The sequence below is a fragment of the Urocampus carinirostris genome, chromosome 9 (genome assembly GCF_059441175.1).
Source record: "Urocampus carinirostris isolate Australia breed hairy pipefish chromosome 9, RoL_Ucar_1.0, whole genome shotgun sequence".
Taxonomy (NCBI): Eukaryota; Metazoa; Chordata; class Actinopteri; order Syngnathiformes; family Syngnathidae; genus Urocampus; species Urocampus carinirostris.
This window is the reverse complement of record NC_142357.1, coordinates 37,446,697-37,468,542: the sequence shown is the minus strand read 5'-3', so window position 1 is coordinate 37,468,542 and position 21,846 is coordinate 37,446,697. Positions and strand designations below refer to the sequence as shown.

The following is a 21,846-nucleotide window of genomic DNA, read 5'->3' as shown; positions in this document are numbered from 1 at the left end:
TCTTGCCATCTTTTTCTTAAGCCACGCAACCGTTCTCTAAAGCCATCCATCTAAAGCCATCCATCCATCCTCTAAAGCAGGGGTAGGGAACCTATGGCTCGGGAGCCATATATGGCTCTTTTCATGAGTACATATAGCTCCGAAATAAAATGTAACTATTGCACATCTCTCTGTGGCGTTCCAAAGTCAAGTGATTTCATCCCTATTTTGGTCCATATAAAGCCGAAGCAACTTAATGCAGTAGTTCGATAAGAAACAATTTAAACTGAAAAATAAAAACGCTGGCAAAAGACTTTGATTGATTGGGTGAACAGTATAGGTGGGCGGATCCCTGCACACAGCGCAAGGCACTTCCTTCTCCCTCTCTCGCTCAGTGCAGTCTACACCGAAAGTGAATATGACGAAATGCTTATCGTTTGCAGTCATTTGTGACATTTTTACAAAATAACTTTGCATGCACATTGTTTTGAAACCGTTATTAAGGACAAACTTTACGGAAAAAATTTGCCTCAACACTCTTAACTGAAGGTGGAAGACAAATTTTAAATGGCACATTTACATTGATTTGGCATTATTATCATTTCATACATTTGATTAAATCATCAAATGACACACGGTGAAATAAGATGTGCTGAACAATAAGCTTTTGTCTACAGAGCGCGTTTGGCAGTTTGTAGAATTTTGTCTGAAAATATATGGTGTGGCTTTCTCAATTTCTTTTTGAAACATTTTTTTGCTTTTACGGCTCTTTGTGCCAAAAAGGTTCCTGACCCCTGCTCTAAAGCATGGGTTCTCAACTTTTGAAATCGACAAAAACACAAATATTTCTTGCACACAATACTTCGTGCCTTGAACACATTACCTGGCACAGCTTTTAGCCACCGCAAAAAACGTTTGTTGGACAGCAACTTGTCAAGGTCCAAACTAAACGTTGCTAAGTGTATAGTAAGTAGACCTGAGACATGCGTCTGCTCTGAAAGGTCCGACTAAAACCAAATCACCATTTTGATAGTTATTATAGTTACGTCATGTTACCACCAATGTAAATCGGTTGTTAGGGTCTGGGACGCCTACGTCCACCAGAGGGCGCCTAATTTGTAATTGGGTTAGTGTGTCCAATCACCCAACACCTGTCTCTAATTAGCCTCACTACATAAGGACATTTTGGGACTACATTCAGGGTCGGGTGATTTTCATTTCCACCCTGGTCTTTCATCGTCACATTTTCCGGTCCATCTTGCTTTCTGAGGTTTGTTTTATTCTTCCATGATTAAAACAGTTTTATTTTTGTTTTTCATCGCTTGTTTGTTACTTTATTAAGCATTTTTGTGATTGAATACAATACTGTGAGTTTCCTGCGTTTGGGTCCGTCAGAAACCATTACATAGGAGAGTTATTAAAAAGAAATTGATAAATGTGACCAAATGTTTTTAGTTCGAACAAATATAAATCTTATTAATGTATTCACATTCTCAAGACTTTCGAAAATTGAATTTCTGACATTATAATGCCTTATTTTTAGACAAATGAATTCAATACCTTTTAGGAATTTTTGTGGAAAAGGCCCGCGACCCACCAGTTGAGAAACATGCTACTCTTAAAGCAGAAGTGTCAAACTCCTAGTCTGCCACATCACTTTATGTCGCATGCGAGACAATGCTTAGAGAAGCACAAGAAAAAAAAGAGCTGAATTGTGTCACACAATGCCTCGCAGTTTTAATTAAGTCCATTAGATGTCCCCAAAGCCATGTGTCACTTGCAAAGCACCCACTGCAACTGCATTTCCTGACTTCGATTTATCAACCAGAGAACCTTGAGGAAACCCAACCCCTTGTTATTTTACTTCAAATAAGTCACAAACACGCTGTCGTTTTTGCAGAAGTTTAAAGAATATTTAGATCTATTCTATAAAAACAAAAAGCGTTTAAATCATGAAAACGATCATTTTAATGAATGTTCATCTGCCATTTTTGTCACTTTTGAATCTATTTCCACAAGTTAAACAAACTTCAGTGGAAATTAATTCAATAGTTGTTTTGTTGAGAAACACAACAAGATCTTAATACCTTAATAATCGTTTTAGAACCAACTCTTTTATCCATGAATCATAATTTAATTATGAGCCCCCCAAAAGACCCTGAGCCCTCCAACTTTTTATGCCATTAACTTACTAGTCTGGCCCCTGTGAGCATGTCTCTTCTACCATGAGGCCCCCGAGCTAAAATGAGTTTGACACCCCGATTTTAAAGCCATCCATCATCCGTCTCCTACAGCCACTCATCTATCCAGCCATCCTTTCGGGGATTTGAGGTTTTTCAGGCATCACATTTACACTTAGAAGATAAAAGAGTGAAAATATATCTCCTTTAAAATACAAACCACAAGGGAGAGCAGTCATTTCCTTGGACTATTTATTTCAAGGAGGCAAAAATATGACAATATACTGTAAGGTTTAATTGGAATATTTGTTATTAAAAAATACAGTATTTTCACTTTGCTTAGAAATGAAAGGCTGTGTTTTGTCTTTTGTAACTCTACCTCTTCATAAGCCGCTTTAATATTACACAGTTTAATAAGCCTAAGTATGTAAATGGTCAGATCTATAATGGAGAAACACATCATTGAATGAGAAGATGTAACAGAATTTCATATTCCTTGAAATGGACGTACAGTGATACTTAGGTACTCGACCCTATTGTAGAGGATCGGTGTTCGGAAACCGAATTACTCGAAAACCGAAACAGTTTTTCCCTTACAGAGTCATGGTATTTCCTATTCAACTCGATATTTTTTCTCCCCGTTTCCTTCCCCTTACTTTCTTGGGATCCATTATTATCGGCACAAAAGTCAATGAAATGCACTAAATCGTCGGACTTGCAATCCCTCTCGAAATAATGCTAGCCGACCGGCTAGAATAGCCAAGATGGCAGCTCATCTCACTTGTATTTTCCCATACAAAGTTGTGGGATTTTTTATAATACAAGTTTGTATAAACTACAAAATACTAAGTTACCGTATTTTGCGAAGTCGCTCCGGTATATAAGTCTCAGCAACCCAAAAAATTCATAAATAAGAAGCTTAAAACATATATAAGTTAAACCAGAGTATAAATCGCAAAAAATGAGACCTGTAGTCCAGAAAATACGGTACTTAATCATAAATACCCCAAAAAATACAAATAAATAAAGAAACGTGTTGTCGTATTTACAATCTCACTTGAAATGCTAGCGGACCGGACTACAGTAGCCAAGATGGCCACTCATTTCACTCAGCCACAAGACTGGGAGGTCGCTGGTTCGCGCCTCGGCCGAGACATACCTAATTGGTAAAATGGCGGCGCCCTCTGTTGGCTGCGGCTGCATCGACTCGCTACAACGGGTCAGGTGTATCGACATTTCGTTCTGTGTACATTGTTACAAAGAATGACAATACAAAGGAAATTATTATTAATTATTATTATTATTGTGTTCGGGTTGCTATTTTCATCTGGATACCAAAGGTAAAATTCCCAAATTTTTGTTCGAATAACAAGGTAACAATGTTTTTCCCATACAAAGTAACGGGGTTTGATTTTTCTCTGCATTTCAAAATACACAAAATATGCATTAAAAGTGGAGCTTAACAACCATAACTACGCAAAATATAAATAAAACCTGTACCTATAGAACGAAACAGATCGCCGGAATGACTCTCCGAATAATGCTAACCGACTCAGCGAGAGTAGTCAAAATGGTTGCTCATCTCACTCGGCCACGTCTCCGTTCGGCTGTGTTCGAGTTCAGATTGTTCAATCCAGTACAGAAGCAAAATTCCGTTTTGAGTCGAACACTGAAATTGTTCAAAAATCGGAAAAAGAATTACACGTTCATACACTTTACAAAATACTCAAAATAGAAAATAAGATGTACAGATGCTGCCCTACTTATGAAGGAGATTCCGGACGAGGCTTGAGTGTCTATTTTCCTCAATTTTAGTTTGAATACCGATTTGTTTGAATACAGTCATTGGAGTAGTTAAAATACTTTTTTTCATTTTAACTCCATACGTTCTTAAGCATTCCGAATTTCCCAAAATACCCATAAATAGTGTAACTTACCAACCATAAATATCAAAAATACAAACAAAACGTGTAACTAAACAAAACGGACTGCCAATCTCGAAATTATGCTATTTGAATGGAAGAATAACCAAAATGGCGGCTCGTCTCACTCGGCCACACCTCTATTTGGCTGTGTTTGAGTTGTGAATTTTTGTTCCGATACCAGAGCAAAACTTCCTCAAAATTAGGTCGAATACCAATTAGTTAGAGTACTTTGAGTACCGAGGTATCACTGCACCACACAACTTCGATAACATTCAATATTACCCGATACCTCATCTGTCCAGCCAAACAAAATAAGAAAAAAATAAACGTTTTTCTCGAGCCCCGTGCGATCCTTATTTGCATTTCAGGCTTTGGGAAAAAAACAATAAACGTAAACAACAGAAGGACAAATTAAGTCGCAAACAGCGGATTGGTTATTGAGATGTAATATTCTCGCGTTTAATGGCTCCTCTGAATATTGCCGGAGCAGTTGGGATTTTAAAATGAGATCCTAAAATATAAAAACAAAGTCAGGCTAGCAGCTGAGGCTTTAACGATTCCCATTTTTTAAGAGGTGATGCTATTTATGTCATCTTGTTTTGTTTTTTTTCATTTCAATGAGCGACTGCTACGAATACGAAGTGTGCCGAGAGATAACGCCGTTGAAGTTATAATCGTACGGTTAGCATATAAAAAAAGTCGTACGTTTTACATTCGGTCTTCCCGACTCGCGATTGGCCAGTTTAAAAAGGTGATATTTGACTCAGGGGTCAAGCAGTTAGCATCACGAAAAGATCGTAAGCTACAATTTTGTGTTGGCTTGTCTCAAATAGTGATATTTAAACGGTGGTCGAGTCGTTAGCGTTAGCAAAATATCGTACGCTACAATATTGCGGGGTTTGTTTCAAAACATGATAAATGACCATGTGGTTAACGGTTAGCTAAGCGCAAAGATCGGAGGTTTCGTATTCACGATTGGCTCATTTCAAAATGCTATATTTTACCAATGTTTGAGTGGTTAACATAACAAAGATCGGAAGCAACAAATTTGCTTTCCCCGACTGGCGATTGGCCCATTTACAAATGTTACTTTTGACACAGTGGTTGAGTGGTTAGCATTACAAGAAGGTCTTAAGCTTCATATTAATATTTTGACCAAATCTAGAAGTTACATTTGACAATGTGGTCTAGGGGTTAGCAAAACAAAAAGATCAGAAGAATTTCACCGACTGACATTTCTATAGGTTATATTTGACACAGGGTTCGAGTAGTTAGCATAACGAAAAGATCATGAGCAACAATTTCGCTTTGGCCCATTTCAAAAAGTGATATTTAAATGGTGGTCGAGTCGTTAGCATAAGAAAAACATCATAAGCTACTATCTTGCATTGGCCAGTTTCAAAACATGATATTTGACAATGTAGTTTAGCAGTTAGCCAATGCTTGAGTGGTTAGCATATCAAAAAGATCAGAAGCTACATATTCAATTTCACTGACTGGCGATTGGCCCGTTTCAAAAGGTAACATTTGACACAGGGGTCGAGCAGTTAGCATAACGAAAACATCGTAAACTACAATTTCGCTTCGGCCCATTTCAAAGCATCATATTAAATTCGTTAGCATAAGGAAAATATCATAAGCTACTATTTTGCATTGGCCTGTTTGAAAAACATGATATTTGACAATGTAGTTTACCAGTTAGCTAAGGGCAAGATCGGAGGCTACATATTCACATTAGCCTTATTTGAAAATGCGATATTTAACCAATGCTTGAGTGGTTAGCATATCAAAAAGATCGGAAGCTACATATCCGCTTTCAACGACCGGCAATTGGCCCAAATTTACAAATGTTATTTTTGACACAGTGGTTAAGTGGTTAGCATTACAAGAAGATCTCAAAGCTTCATATTAACGTATGGACCATTTCAAAAAGCTATACTTGACAATGTGGTCTAGTGGCTAGCATAACAAAAAGCTCAGAAAATTCAAATTCAGGGTTGACTCATTGCAAAACGTTTTGTTTGACACGGTGGTCGAGTGTTGAGCTTAACAAAAATATTGTAGGCGAAATTTCTCCTCTCACTGATCGACAATTTGCCCATTTCAAATGTTATACTTAGCACTGTGGTCGATTGGTTAACATAACGAAAAGATCGTACGCTACTTTTTCGCGTCGGCCAGTTTCAAAATGTTAGATTTTGCATGGTGAACGGGCGGTTAGCATGAGAAGAAGACCAAAAGCTACATATTCACTCTTACTGTCTGGTGTTTGGCCCGTTCCAAAACTATTTTTCACTGTGTTTGAGTAGTTAGCATAACGAAAACTATTGTAAGCTACATTTTCGCATTGGCCCATTAAAAAACGTGATATTCTGTGTTTATTATAAGAAAAAGTCTGGAAGTTTCATATTCGGGTTTGGACAATTTTTACATGTTGGTCAAATGGTTTGCATAAAGAAAAGATCGTAAGCTACATTTTAAAAATGTTATATTCACAGGGTGGTCGAGTAGTTAGCATAACGAAAAGATTCCTTAATATTTGTGTTTATCGCTTCAAAATGTTATATTTCACATTGTGGTCAAGCATAATAAACGATTGTAAGCTACAAATTCGCTGTCAACGATTGGCGATGGGCCCGTTTGTAAGTTTGAGCGATGGTCGAGTGGTTATCATAACAAAAAAGGTAGAAACCCAATACTCTGGTTTGGCCGATTTTTAAAACGTTATATTTGATGTGGCGTTCGAGTGGTTAGCACACTGAAAATATCGGAAGCTTCATATTTGTGTGCGTCTCGTTTTAAAAACGTTACATTGGACACAGTGTTCGAGTAGTTAGCATAACATAAATATGGTAAGCTAGGTATTCGCCCTCATCAATTGGCCCATTTGAAAAAGTCATATTTGACACGGTGGTTGAGTGGTTAGCATAACGAAAATATCGTAACCTACATTTTCACGTTGGCCCGTTTCAAAACGTTATATTCAAACAGTGGTCAAATGGTTAGCATAACAACAAACGGTAAGCTACATATTCGCTCTCGCGACTGCCGTTTGGCTCATTTCAAAATGTTGTATTTTGCTAATGTTGGAGTGGTTAGCAGAGACAAAAAGATCGGAAGCTACATTTCCTCTCAAAAACATAAACGATATCCGTCTCCAGAAGAAAAATGTTATCGGTTATTGTGCACCCCTATTAAAAATCGTCACGATTTTTAAAGTTGGCGTGTTTGTACCCTGCTTAACTTATTTTGTTATCATTGCGTTTGAAGGTCATCTTTTTTAGCGAAGTGATTGCAACCGAGAGCGCTAATCAAATCTATTTCTAGGACAGTGAATTTTCCCTCGTCGCAAAATCGAAAAGCGGATGAATTAATTAGACTGCCTGCCGTATAAAAGGCCGTGTCGTCCCTTGACAAGCCTTTGCAGAGTGAATCAAGATGTTTTGGGGGTCGTTTCCTCTGTTTTATCATTTATTGTCATCTCTCATTTACAAAGGAGATGTTATTCACCCGAGAGTCATATTTGTTTTCGCAATGTTTTGTTTGCTTTTTTTCGTCCTCCCCAAACATCCTGCTTCCCGTTTTCCAGTCCTCCGTTCCACCAACCGGAAGCCCCGTTTTCTAACCGTCCTTTCCAGTCCCGTCAGTGCCTCATGGTGTTCTGGCCAAATTTGTTGCCCAGTTGCTGAATAAGCAACGAAAGCTCGCCGGCGGCTTCCGATTTTTCCTCCAGGAGCTCGTAGCGGAGGCTGGAAATATCCTGCTTGATTTCCTTCAGCTCACCTGTGAAGAGATTGCAATATTGAATTAGTAGTTTATTAGTTTTCCCTGCGTTGGCTTTCCAATGCTGTGAAAAAATGCATTTCAGTGTGATACAGTATTGTTGGGATGCATGACAGCCAGTAGCATGCAGAGATAAACATGAGGCAGTGCTATAGCTCATGTGTTCTGCCCTCCTCAAAAAATGGCTCTTTTTGACTTTCCATGTGTCACAGTGTTGTTGAAATACATTGCTAAAAGCCAATGGAGTGCAGAAATGGACATGAGGAGGTGCTAAAGCTCATGCCTCCTGCTCTCTTTAAATAATCACTTTTTTGATTAGGGAAATATCTTTCTGGGTGATACAATGTCGTTAGAATAAATGAGAAAAGCTGATTGAGTGCAGAGATGGACAAAAGGTGGTGCTAAAGCTCATGCTCTCCGACCTCTCTCAAAAATGGCTTCTTTTGAGTAAAGAAATGTCTTTCAGTGCGATACAGTGTTGTTAAAATACAAAAAGGACCACCTGATATATTTGAATAAAGAAATCTCTTTGCATTATGATACGATGTTCTCGGAATACATGGATGACAGCGTTGTGTGCAGAGATGGACACACGGGGGTGCTAATGCATTCCGACCTCTATCAAAAATAGCTCGTTTGGTCTTTCGGTGTGATACAATGTTTTTAAAATACATGAGTCACAACCATTTTTGTGCCTAAATGGACATGATCCGCCCGGTTTAGTCTGCCACCCCGTAGAGCCGGGATCCCACCGCGGGCCGGCGCGCGCCGGCCCCTCACTTTCATTGCGCCGTCGGGTTTCGTTCGTGCCCTCAGACTCGCGCGTGCGTTAGACTTCTTGAGGTGGTGCTAAAGCTCATGCATTCGGCCCTCTCTCAAAACTATTGCCAAATATAAAACATCTTATTACAGAATGAATAAAAAAGTTCAGATTCTGACACTTTTTAGTATGATTGAAGACTACCGGTACTATTTTTAGGTTGGAAGTGCTTCTTAGACAATGTTATAATTTAGAAAAAAAAGTGCATTTTTTATGGATTCCTGTAGGTAGAATCTTTGTTCAAAGATGCACTGGAAAAATAATTGAACTAACCTTTCTATTTAAGCTAAGACCACCATGTAGAGGGGTAAAATGAACATCTATTGATTTTTTTCTCTTAGTTTTCAAAGAAAATGCATATTTCGTAATCCGCTAAAAACTGGGATTGTAAACTACATAATTTAGTATTTGTTAGCCCTGCATAGAGGTTGAAATGTGCCAGGGGAAAAACATTGGTGTCATTGGAATAGACAGATATCAGTCAGTTGCGTGCAGAGATGGACACAAGATGGTGCTAAAGCTCATGCCTTCTGCCCGCTCTTAAAAATATTTCTCTGAAATAAATGTGTATTCAAGTGTGGTACAGTATCGTTGGAATACATGGATAACAGCTGATGTTGTGCAGACATTGACACAAGGTGGTCCTAAAGCTCATGCTGTCTGCCCTCTCTTAACAAGAGCTCTTTTTGAAGTAGATTTTGTTTCTCATAGTTGAAAAATCAATATGAAGCCCAAATATATCGTCAGATTATGATACCAATCAAGCTACTTTGTATGCTAGTAACATATTAAGAAATGGTCTGTATGAAACAAGCAGGCGTTAAGTGACGTCTTGGTCGTTTACCCTCGTTGACTTCATCGCTCTCTCGATCCACTTGGGCCTTGAGCACGTAGCGCTTAATGAGTCGCTTCATGATTTTCTGCAGGGGACAGCGAGGACAACAAAATGAGGAAGAGAGGACACTTGGACATCTGCACGCGAAACCGGCTGCTCGTGAAAAATTCAGCTGATGACTATTGATCTCAGATATGTCCTCTCTGTTTAATATAAGCTGCCGTTATTTGCTTGAAAATAGCTTTTTGAACAAGAAAGAAAAATATAAAATGAGCTCCATTTTCTGACAATGAAATGGGATTATCATCTACCAAGAAGGTTGGGAAAGATGGAAAAAATATCTCAAAACAAGGAAAACATTATCTCAAAATAGCAAACTTTTCTGCCAATGAGGGAATATAAAAGATCTTATAACAATATAAACAACATGTCTGACCAATACAATAAGAAAGATAAAATAAACCAAAATAGGGGACAAATAATCATGAAAAGAATACATTTTAATACCATTAAGGTACGAAAAATATTTAGAGAAATGCAAGCTCAATTGAGAAAAAAATGTCCCATAGAGGTAAAAGGATAACATAACTAAAAATGAGAAAAAAATACCATAAATGAATATACTCTCTGTCAATAAGCTAAGAAAGATCAAACAGGAAAAAAAATTAAAACAAGAAAAAATACAGAAGAGCAACATTTTCTGTCAATAGTGTAAGAAAAATAAAACATCTGAAAACAACAAAAAATAAAAATAAAATGAGCAAAACCAAAAATATAATAGAACATAAATACATAAAAGTTTAAAAATGAAGTTTGCTTTTCATAAAAAAAGAGGTAAGATATTATTAGATAAATTAAAACAAAACATGCTAAAAATTGACAAAATGTTATTATTTGAATGAAATGAAAGATGCAAATATATATAGAAAAAAACCCTAATGTGAGCATATTTGCTAATTACATGAAAAATAAATATCCTAAAAAAAAAAGAGAAAATTAAGAGAAAAAAACAATTTTCTGCAAATAATGTATGAAAGATAAAATATGATCCCCAAAAAACATTCTAAAAACAAAAAATAATTGTATGTACTAGCCAAAGAATCACAAAACCCTGTGCACATCCTGATCTTGATTGAGCTCTCCACTGCCTCGCACAGATTGTGAAGAGGTGGAGAGGAGACACGACCAAGTTGTGCTTGTAGTTAAATAGAAAATTAAATTATAATCTAATGAGGAACATAAATGCTTAGAATATTATCTTGGCCTAGCTTTCCAGTGCCTCGCTTACATGACAAAATGTAAAAAAGAGACACAACCAATCTGTACTACATCTTCAATAGAACATAATAATATATTCTAAAGAGTGACATAAATGCAGAGAATCTATCCAACAATCCAAGCTCTCAAGTGCCTCGCTTACATTACAAAAAGGTAAAGAAGAGACACGCTCATGGGGTGGTTGTATTTCAATAGAAAATCAAACTATACTCTAATGAGGAACATAAATGCTTAGAATCTTATCTTGGCCTAGCTCTCCAGTGCCTCACTAACATTATGAAGATGTAGAGAGAAAACACGAGTAAGTTGTGCTTCCACTTCTACAGAAAATCAAAATATATTAGAACATAAAGTATTGTAATCTTTCCATCAAGTAGCATTTGCTGACTGAATATTATAGCCTAATTATCGTCTTTTTTTCCATGAGCCGATAACTGATATTATATTCAGCCATTATCACTTTGATAACTAGCCAATAATTATCATGCACCTATGAGAATTGTCATTCATAGTTATAGGGATTTCGCAGCTTGGCTCCATTTATCAGGCCAATAAATGAGATGTCTTTTTTTGCCATTATCTGTTCCGTAATTACGAGTTTCCAGTTGAGTTCTTTAACACTACCAGTTATCTTTTTTTTCTTAAGCTTTCCCACTCACCTCATATCTGGTGGGATGTTTTCTGGAATTTCTGGACAAATTCTGGAACTCCTCTCCTGGCGGCTGGTAAGACCTGAAATGTTCTGCCTGGTGCAGGTGCAAACAAGAAAGAAATGTTAACAAAAAAATAAAAATAAATTGCTTTCCACAACATAACAATTTTGCAAAGAAGAGAGGGCAAAATTCCTTCACAGCACTGTGAAAGCTTTTTCTACCAATTATGGTAAACGTTTATTACCAAAGGGGACCAACCGGTAATAGATTCTAGGGGCAATTACCGTTTCACATTTATTTGTATAGCCTTTAATCACAACATCGTCTCAAAGGACTGCACAGGATTAAAATTGCGCCTGATCTTAAACCAACATGCAGGCAAGGAAAAACTCAAAACTTCAGCATGAGGAAAAAAGAAACCTCGAGAAGGGGCCTCATAAGTGGTAATAATCCCCCTTCCAGGATGACCAGGGTGGAATAGATTTAGCATTGGGTCACTGTACACAAACATAGTAAACATCAATAAAAGAGAACACTAGGTAACATGTCTAAATTTGTCCAGAAAGGGAAATAGGTTTTTATGTTTATTTTGAGCCTTATTTAATGGAATCAACATTTCCAAACTGCATTTTGTATTCCGTTGCAATGTCTCTCTGATAATACAATTGGTTTAATGATCTGAAACCTTTGTGAATGATACATATGCAAAAAACACAGAAATCAGAAAGGGTGCAAATACTCTCTTACAGCACTGTACTTAAAAACAGCATACTCACAGACCAATGAGGACAGATGGATTAAATACCTTACAAAAATGAAATGAAAATAACTGATGTATATGTTTCTCTTCTGACATGATTAAACAAAGTTCCATTTGAATAACTCTGAAAGAGAGATGAAGAAAATGGAAGTCTATCTGCACCTCGACTGACTTGTGCCTTAAAGTGTCGGCGGCGCAGACGCCCGTAGAACCCGTGGAAGCGGAACGTTTCTCTAACAAGCTGTCTAAAAGCTTCTTCTGACGGTATTGGATTGATTCCCCGTTGCACGGCCTGTTTGCATTTTATGCCGGAGACCTTCCCTGGCGCTGAGGAACGCAAAAAATGACGTTTCTTTGCTCAATTACCTCGATATTTGTGGGAGGATTTGACATTTGAGGAAATCACGATAGCATTCGAAAATTGTTTTGTTTTGGCTGCAGTTTAAATTGATTGCACTTTCCAACTTATATGATGCTTAAGTCACAATAGATATTTATTTCCTTGAAGGAAATAAATAATAGCAATTAACAATATTAGCAGCTGAGCTAAACCGGAGAGCATTGCTATGATATCCTTACACACAAAACAATTATCGAGCCGATAACAAATATAACTTCGCAGTAATCGTTCCGATAGAAGAAAATGCTCCTATAATTAGTCACTTCGAGTCACAACAATTTTTAATATTTACAATATGACTGTATTTTACAATACAACATGTTTGTCCTAATTAGAAACATATTTTTTATACAAGTAGTGCCACAACTTGGTCGTTTCTCCTCTCTACCTTTCATAATGTGCACGTGGCGTTGAAGAGCTTGGCTTCTCAGAAAGACTCAAGCGTTTATGCTACTAATTAGATTTCTTTTTTTCATTTTATAAACTTGGGTTGTTTCTCCTCTCAAAATCTCTTTATAATGTGCGGGAGGCATTGGAGAACTTGACTCGTTAGAAAGATCCCACGCATTTATGTTCTTTAATAGAACATATTTTTATTTTGTATGGTTAGTAGAGCAACATGGTTGCGTCTCCTTTCTACTTCATGATGATGTGTGTGAGGCACCAGAGAACTTGGCTTGTTAGCAAGACTCAAACAATGTATGTTCCTTGTTAGAATAGATTTGGATTTTCTAGAAAAGTAGTACCAAAATTTGATCTTGTCCCTTCATTAATTCTTGATCATGTGTGCGAGGCACCGGAGCATTTGGTTTGTTGGAAAGTATTTTTGTTTCTCATTAGGATAAAGTTTTATATATATATATATATATATATATATATATATATTATACATTTTTTAAGAAGTAGTAGCACAACTTGGCTATGTCTCCTCTCTACCTGCTCATTATTTGCACGAGGCCCTGGAGCATAATTTTCTCTGAAACAAGTGGTTCTATAAATTAGTTAAATCAATACATCCATACATCCATCATCTGCACCGCTTATCCTCAAAAGGGTCGTGGAGGTGCTGTAGCCGATCCCAGCTACCTCCGGGCAGGGGACAAACCTGAACTGGATGTTTTTGGAAACCGGAGTGCCCGTAGGAAACCCACGCAAGCACGGGGAGAACATGCAAACTCCACACAGGGAGGTTCGATCTCATGACCTCAGAACTGTGCCGCACATGTGCTAACCACAGCACCGCCGTGCTGCCCTAAATCAATCCATAACATTTGAAAAACAATTTTGTAAAATAGGAATCAACCTTAAACCGCAAACAAAAATTGGAACACATTTTTGGGAGTTGTTTAAAACAAATGGACAACTTTTTAGGATGAAATTGGATTTTTCTTAGTTTTATTTTACACAATGCCCAAGTTTTGAAGAGCATCTGTTCTATAACATCTACTGATAATTTTTTGGGGTTGTTTGAAATGAAGCACCTAAAAAAGCTGGAAATATGGTCAAAAAGAACAGAAATTCATAATCATTCTTAATAGTTATGTTCTATGATATAATTTTTTTTTTTCCCTGATCGTTTTTTTTTCATGCAACCCTCGCTCTTACTGTAGTTTAAGTTTCATGCGCCTTATAGTCCGGTGCACTTTATTCATCAAACGAATAACTCACAAATGAATATATTTTGAAGATAATCAGGTGCGCTTTATAGTCCTGAAAATACGGTACTCTCGGATTTAGTTTCCTTCAGCGATCCTCACCTTGCCCTGAGAGTTGAGCATGCCGAGCTCCAACTCGTTGCCGCGCTGGTGTGCGCCCGCTTTGCAGATCCCCAACAGACCCGACTTGATCCGAAGCACCAAATAGTAGAAGGACTTAGGACTCGGAACCAGGTTGAAGGGGGCAGGCAAGGTGCGACCCTCGTCGAAATAGGACAGCCACAGCTTGGCCCGGGCGAATTTCCACTCCACGTCGGCGTCCTCCTGTAGATGACAGTTTTGCATTAAAGGTGAAAGGAAGAAAAAACGCTGAGCTTGGAGAGAAAGGCTCAAAAGGGTCAACAGGTGCAGTGTGTTCCCAAGTGGCTCACGAGTACCAAGGCGCTGATCTCTCAAGGACTTTTCAACAGCCGTCCTAGGGATGCATGACAACTGTTTCTACCGATACTAATAACTGATATAATCCTGCTCTTGGAGACCAATACAGATTGTTTACCAACATTATCATGGTTAACCGTGACCAGAATTATTAAGATATGAAGAAATCCACAAAGTAGCCCAGCCCCAATTTTTACTCGTTCTCCTGGTCTCCACTCGCAGCAATAGTCGACTGAGGATAATGGATCTTGGCCACAACTGTGCATTTCATTTAAGGTGGGCTAAAACAACACGCCTCTTGACAAAAGTGCTTTCTGTCAGTCCCATCTTGCAGCAATATGAATAAAAGAATGGTCTTTATTGTCATTATACAACAGTTTAAAATAATTGTGCAAAGGCAAGTAAAATGCATTAAAAAAAATTATTTCTTTGTCCCACCCTCTCTCCTTTACACTCCATCTTTCTCTTATTTCTTTATCTCTCTTTTTCTTTCTCTTTAATCTACTAGTCCGGCCCCCGAGAGAATGTTTGTTCTATCGTGTGGCCCCAGAGTTAAAATGAGTTTGACACCCCTGTGCTATAATATAAGAGCAAAAAACTTATACCAATGATATACTGTATAATATGTGCATATCCAAAGTGGCAGTTGTACAATGCATTGTGCAAATGGATGCTCTAGAGCTATAGATGGGTTTACAGGGTCGTAAGAGCTCTTGGGAAGATGTTCCTCATTCTGTTGGGGGTATGAAATTGGGGATAATGGATTGTGGCTGTTAAAGTGCAATACATCTTAGGTGGAAATAACCGCAAAAAAGAGCCACCAGGACAGAAAAAAAATCTTGCAGCAATATGGGATTGGAGATGATGGATATTTAGTTCATCTAATAAAATAAATATCCTTATTCAGAGCACAATTATGTACAAGATTTTTTTTTTTACAGATATTACAGTAGGGTATTTGACAACTGGAACTGCATAAAAATGTGGAAAAAACTGTGACTAAGACACATTCGACCGGTGTCCTTCTTGCAAGAAGATAAAGTGTCCGTACTCAGACTTCTGTCTTTTTATTTCACATGTGAGCGGACTGAACCAAAGTAATAGAGGTGATCACACAAATATGGGAGTGGCACGGCAGCGCAGTGGTTAACGCGTCCGTGGCACAGTCCTGAGTTTGTGGGTTCAAATCCAGCTACGCTGAAGAACTGCACACTATGTATGCTACCCTGACTACTATGGAAGGTTGATTTTTGCAGTTTGTGGTCTGAAATGGCAAATAGCCCATTTTTGAGGCATTCAGGGTAGTGTGCATGCTGTGCACTTCGGAGTCAAAGTGCCCGCCTCGGCACCAGGCTGTCTGTTGTGGTGATGGCAAAAATCACCCTTGCAAGATCTTCATGTTAGCCAGCATGTGCCGCAACTCGGTGCCGGGCTTTTTGTTGTCGGCGACGGCCAAAATCACCTCTCGTCCCCACAAATAAAATGTGAAAATTCAGGTTTTTAAGAGGCTCAGTCACTCAAATCAAATTAATTTGTCGGGTTTGGGCATTTATGGGCTGGATTTTTTTAGGCCCGATCTTATCTCTACTTAGAATACTAATGTAGAGCAAATAAGCCCAGCACAAAAATTAGGTGCACCTTCTTTGTTTCAAATAACTCACTTTGGAATGGATGGAACGACGGCGTCCACTTTTGGACAGTTACCGGTCGTACTAATTCACCATGTACCATAATGATATCTGATCACATGAAGTTGTGAATGTTATTAAAACATCCAAGGCAATGTATTGATAAAACATGTTCTCACCATATATAATTATGTCGATTGGAGTGACATTCTCAAGTACAGAACATTACGCAAATTTCTCACATCTTGGGCTTTCCAACAAGTTTAGCTATTTCAAGCACCGTCACCCGGTACTGAGAGTATCAGATATTTGAGACCACTTCCATGGAGGCATGATCTGGTCGAGCGTTACTGGTCCATATAAAAAGAATTGGCTGAGCAATAGTCTTTCTCTTTTTCTCCCACCTGATTGACTCATCGCAAGTTGGCAGCATTGCGCGGGCCTGCTCTGCGCCCTGGAGTTCAGGCCAAACATTGCGGCCATCTGCAGCATGAGACCAAATCTCTCCACAACGCAAATAAGGTGACTGCTATAGAGTTAAATCTATGTTAGCTGGTTCTTGGGAATTAGCGTTTTTTTCTGTACAAGAGAATTACCCCAAAGTGACTAGCATTATAGCAGAAACTATCTTTTTGTGCAAGTACTTTCAAGACTTTCAGCGGTCGAAAACTCCCATAATCTCTGGCGCCTTTTTCTATCATTGATTTTTATGTTAATAAACTGTGTGTGAACGGCCTGGTTCATTGAATCAATTTTCTTGGAATTAGTAATTCATATCAGAACTCAAAGCAATAACGCATTTTTTTTTCCTTTATCAGTGTAGGAATTCTAGCATCTTTCAGAGAAAAAAAAGATTTATGGCGGAGCACAAGCAACACCTAGAGTCAAATTTGTTTACCGATTACAGGAAAGAATAATTTGTTTCAATCCAAATGATTTTCAAAATTATTGCTAGAAAAATCCCTACACTAATATTTAAAAGAAAAAAAGCAACAAAAATAGTCTACTTTTTTCTTTTAAGTCTGGTTTCTTTATTTTTATATCTTAATATTTTAAAATTATAAAGCATCACTTGTATTATTTACTACAAATATAAGCCCAACAATCTACTACTTTTAATATGAGATTACGTTTTCTTCATTTTATTCAAATATTTTAACATCAAAATGCCACTCAAAAAGCAAAAACAAAATGAAACTGCTCTATCAGTATTTATTTTTGTTAATCATTTGTTGATGCTGCTTTGTGCTATGTCTACATAAAAAAGCTACGAGCAAGCAAAATGTGGTTAACTAAGCACCAAATCCTTGTCCTTGATTGCGATTTAAGTCCTTCAAAAAAAAAAAAAATAGATAATGCATACGGTTATACCTCGATCTCCTGATAGGAGCTGTTGATCATGGCGATGAGCATGTTGAGGAGGACGACCACCATGGTGACGTTGTAGACGCCGTAGAGAACGTAACCGATGTTCTCGATGAACTTGTGGTCGTACTTCAGCACCACCGAGATCACTTCTGAAAGACCGAAGATCGACCAAAACAGTGTCTTGAAACTCTCCTCCACTCTGGCGAGACAAAAAGGGAAACAGCAAGAGGGTATCAATTCATTTGTTGTTTTTTTCTTTTTGAGATAATAGGTTTTTGTTTTATGCAGAAAAGACTTGAACAGCCACAATTAAACCTGTACGACCCAGATATGGAAACACATAAAATATTTTATTAAAAACTTTGATGGTGGTATGGGAGACCTTTTGGAGGTAAAAATTAAATGTTTGTATCAGGGGCATGCTTCTATACAAATTTCCCACCCAGAAGAGTTGTGAGTCTGAACAATAGCTTCTTATAACTATGTTAATGTGTAGAAATTCAGAAAACATTTTTCCACATATTAGGAAAAAGAAAAATGGGGTGCTGACGCATGCTTTTATCTTCTATCGTTCTGATGACAGTAATTCCTTGCTCTCCGGTTCCCTTTCCTCACATAGTTGAATGGTGCTTTGCCATATTTTTACATAATCTTGTGTATAAATAGATAGATACTTTATTCATCCCCGTTGCGAAATTCAAACTTGAAGCAGTATCCTTGTGTTGAAAATAAAACAATAATAAAGTAAAAGGAATATGATACATAAATACCCAATGTAACGTGTTGATATAGAGTATTTAGATAGTGCTACATTAAATACACACTGTAATAAAAATAGGGTAATATGCAATGTGGGGGTGTGGTTTAATGTGGGCTTTTACTCCCCCGGGTGGAGTTAAAGAGCCTTATGGCATGAGGAAGAAATTATCTCCTCAGTCTGTCCGTGGAACAAGACTGTGACAGCAGTCTGTCGCTAAAGCTGCTCTTTTGTTTGGAGATGATGCTGTGTAGTGGATGTGATGAATTGTATGTATAACCCATTATGGGATGTTGGGTGGGGAGAAGAGGCTTTTTAAACTATATTTTAAATACATAGTAGACCCTTGGTTACAGCATTCCTATTATGATATTTTCACGTTACAACGTGGAATGCAATGTTTTTCTGCCGCTCATTAAGATATTTTTCCTCACTATAAGACACGGCGGCTGGGTGGTTAGCGCGCAGCCTCCCCGTGTGGAGTTTGCATGTTCTCCCCGTGCCTATGTGAGTCTCCTGCGGGCACTCCGGTCTCCTCCCACATTCCAAAAACATGCATGTCAGGTTAATTGGCCGGTTCGAATTGTCCCGAGGTGTGAATGAGCAAATGAGTTGTTCGTCTCTGTGTGCCCTGCAACTGTCTGGCAATCAGTTCAGGGTGTCCCCTGCCCACAGCCCGAGGGTAGCTGAGATGGGCTCCAGCACCCCTGCGACCCTATTGAGGATAAGCGGGGCAGATAATGGATGGATTGATGTATATTTGACAATGATAAATTCTTTCACGTACTCAAAATTTGCAATGTTTGTGCATATAGGTTCGTCTCATATGTCTCTAAGATGACTGTCAGCCATTTGTCGCCATCACCCAAGATACTGATTACTATTAGTTTGTGCCATGGCACTATGAAGATACCAAGATGTTTTTTGCTGAACTTCTTCCAGCAATGCTACCTTTCTATCTCTCTCTACTTAGTACTAAATCTCATGGAAAAAACTAGAATTTGTTTGGCAATATGATCCAAGACTTGCAGTGATGCTGAAGGTAGAAGCAAAAGTTAATGACCTTGGAAATGTATGGAAGCCCAATAATGCCAAGACGAAAACAATACAATAAAAAGGACAAATAGAACTAAAAACGTAAGAACCGTTAAAATATAAAAAACATTTGGCAGTATAAAAGGAAATATAAACATATCTTAAGTTTTATTACAATTTCTGTCATAATTAAATATTACATAACATTCATATTCAATGGAAACGAAGGTTGAGATAATAAAGATGGACATGCATTGTTATCATTGCTAGAGAATATGGCCATAACAAATGATCGATTATTAGGAATAAAGAGTCCATCTGAGCAACACATTCTTCTCAGGTCAATTTCACAATCAGCTCTAATTATAATCCGCAGACCCCCACCCCCCACAGTGCATCCACCCACTACTCCATTGTTCCAGCTCAAGTCACATCACACAAACTGTGAATAAAATGTCATTTTTCATTTTCATACAGTTATTTTTCTACTGTTCTTTAACCCTTTAGACGTATAGTACACATAACCAGAACTAATTATATAATATGTTGTGAATGTCCTGTTTTTTATTCGGGTTACCTGGGGTTTGGAACACTAGCTAATTAGCAAAAGTTTGTATACCCCGCCATACAGTAATTTCACTTTACGACAGAACAGATTCATGACATATCCTGGGGTCCACCATTTATATTTTTTTGGTCATAGTTTTCTGAGGAGTGGTGCAAAACAAACTAAAGGCTGGCTCAGCGGGGAGGAGTGCGCCGGCCGGTTGAGTAGCTGCAGGCAGGTAGCGGCAAAGGCCAGCAGATCTGTCAGCTTCCCCGTAAGGCTCTGTGGGTGTCTCCCAAAATCCACTCGCTTCAAAGACACACTTTTAATGGCGCAGAGAGAGCCAGATGAAGGCACAAGAGGAGGGGAAAAAGTTTCAGGACAGGCTCAGACTTTTCTTGTTTGCTGCATTTTTAAAAAAAAAGACTGCATGCATTTGTACATTTTTCATCAATATATGTGGGACCGTATTTTCATAAGAAAGCGGTGGGAAACTTCAATAAATGCAGAGATCATTGGAATAATTTGATGCGTTTTTTCTTAGTCATGTACAAAATACATTCCGAGTAGCTCCAAACCATTTATTGTTGGTCAACTTTTGCCAGCTACTCTTAAATCAATAGACCGTTTACATTTTGGATATATAAAAGGAGTCCATTAAAGCAAGGAAAGGCGACCTTTGCTTAATTGCATGGTTGTAACCAAATGAAAATCAGAACTATTCTTAAATCAAGTAGAAGATTAAAGCAACAAAATATTCTAAGAGAAAAATCTGTAACTTTTGCTTGTATTTAAATGTTATTTGTCCCAAGACGTGCAGTGATGCTAAAGGGAGAAGCAAGAACATGATGACAATGGAAAAAAAAACCTTCATTTTGCAGTGCCATGAAAAAGTATTCACCCCTGCCTGATTTCTGTGTATTTTTGCATATTTATCACTCACAATAATTTCAGATCAAACCAATTCTAATAACATACAGAGACAGCCCAAGGAATACAAAATGAGTTTGAATGCACGGCCTGATGTCTGGACATTCTGGTAAACACCAGAATTTGTGATTCTGTCAACAACAGCAAGTTGTCCTGGTCCTGAGACAGCAAAGCAGCCTCAGACTATCACACGGGATCCACCATGCTTTACTGTTGGCATCATTTTTTGGGGGGCAACCGCTGAGCCATTTTTATGCTAGATGTAACTGGCTGCACAACTTTACAAAAGTAAATTTTTGTACTCATCACTCCACAGAATGTTTCTCCAAAAGTTTAGAGGATAATCAAGATGCTTTTTGGCAAATGTGAGAGGACTCTTTGTGTTATTTTGCGTCAGAAGTGGTTTTCTGCCAGGAAACTCTCCCATGGATGCCATTTTTGGCCAGTGACTTTCTTATAGTGGAGTCATGAACACTGACCTGTGCCACCCCCTACTATTTGAGAACCACTGCTTTACAGCTATACTTATTTAAAATTGTATGTGATCAATTACATGAATATTACCCATAAATACGACTTACTTTATATATACTGTATACTTTTTGGTTACTCATATTTAATAAGTATATACAATTTTATTGTTTTTAGGTGGCATGCAGGCAATAGCCAATTACCAGTTGTTTTTATCCCCAGCTATGGGACAGTTTCACCTTTCTATCCCCCCTCAAAACGGATTTTTGTCATATCCAAGTTGATCAACAAAAACTGTGAACTGTATATCGATCCGATCGTAAACACACAATTGGACCTTGCGCTACCTTTTGCAAAACCTTAAGAAATCTCTAAAGTTTGGACTTCACGGAACGACCTCCGGC

At 38.0% G+C, this 21,846-nt stretch overlaps 1 protein-coding gene across 2 annotated transcripts in view; it reads right to left on the bottom strand.

Annotated features, from left to right (window-relative positions):
• Positions 1–2,407: 2,407 nt before the first annotated feature.
• The window catches only part of trpc7b (transient receptor potential cation channel, subfamily C, member 7b), a 93,120-nt gene continuing 73,681 nt past the window's right edge, over positions 2,408–21,846 (bottom strand). For both annotated transcript variants that reach the window (XM_088343675.1, XM_088343676.1), the window contains exons 8-12: positions 17,706–17,901; positions 14,371–14,592; positions 11,460–11,546; positions 9,532–9,607; positions 2,408–7,867 (exon numbers count right to left, since the gene is read on the bottom strand). In XM_088343675.1, coding sequence (XP_088199801.1) covers positions 7,728–7,867; positions 9,532–9,607; positions 11,460–11,546; positions 14,371–14,592; positions 17,706–17,901 — 721 coding nt within the window. In that variant the 3' untranslated portion in view covers positions 2,408–7,727. The remainder of the gene's footprint in view (positions 7,868–9,531; positions 9,608–11,459; positions 11,547–14,370; positions 14,593–17,705; positions 17,902–21,846) is intronic.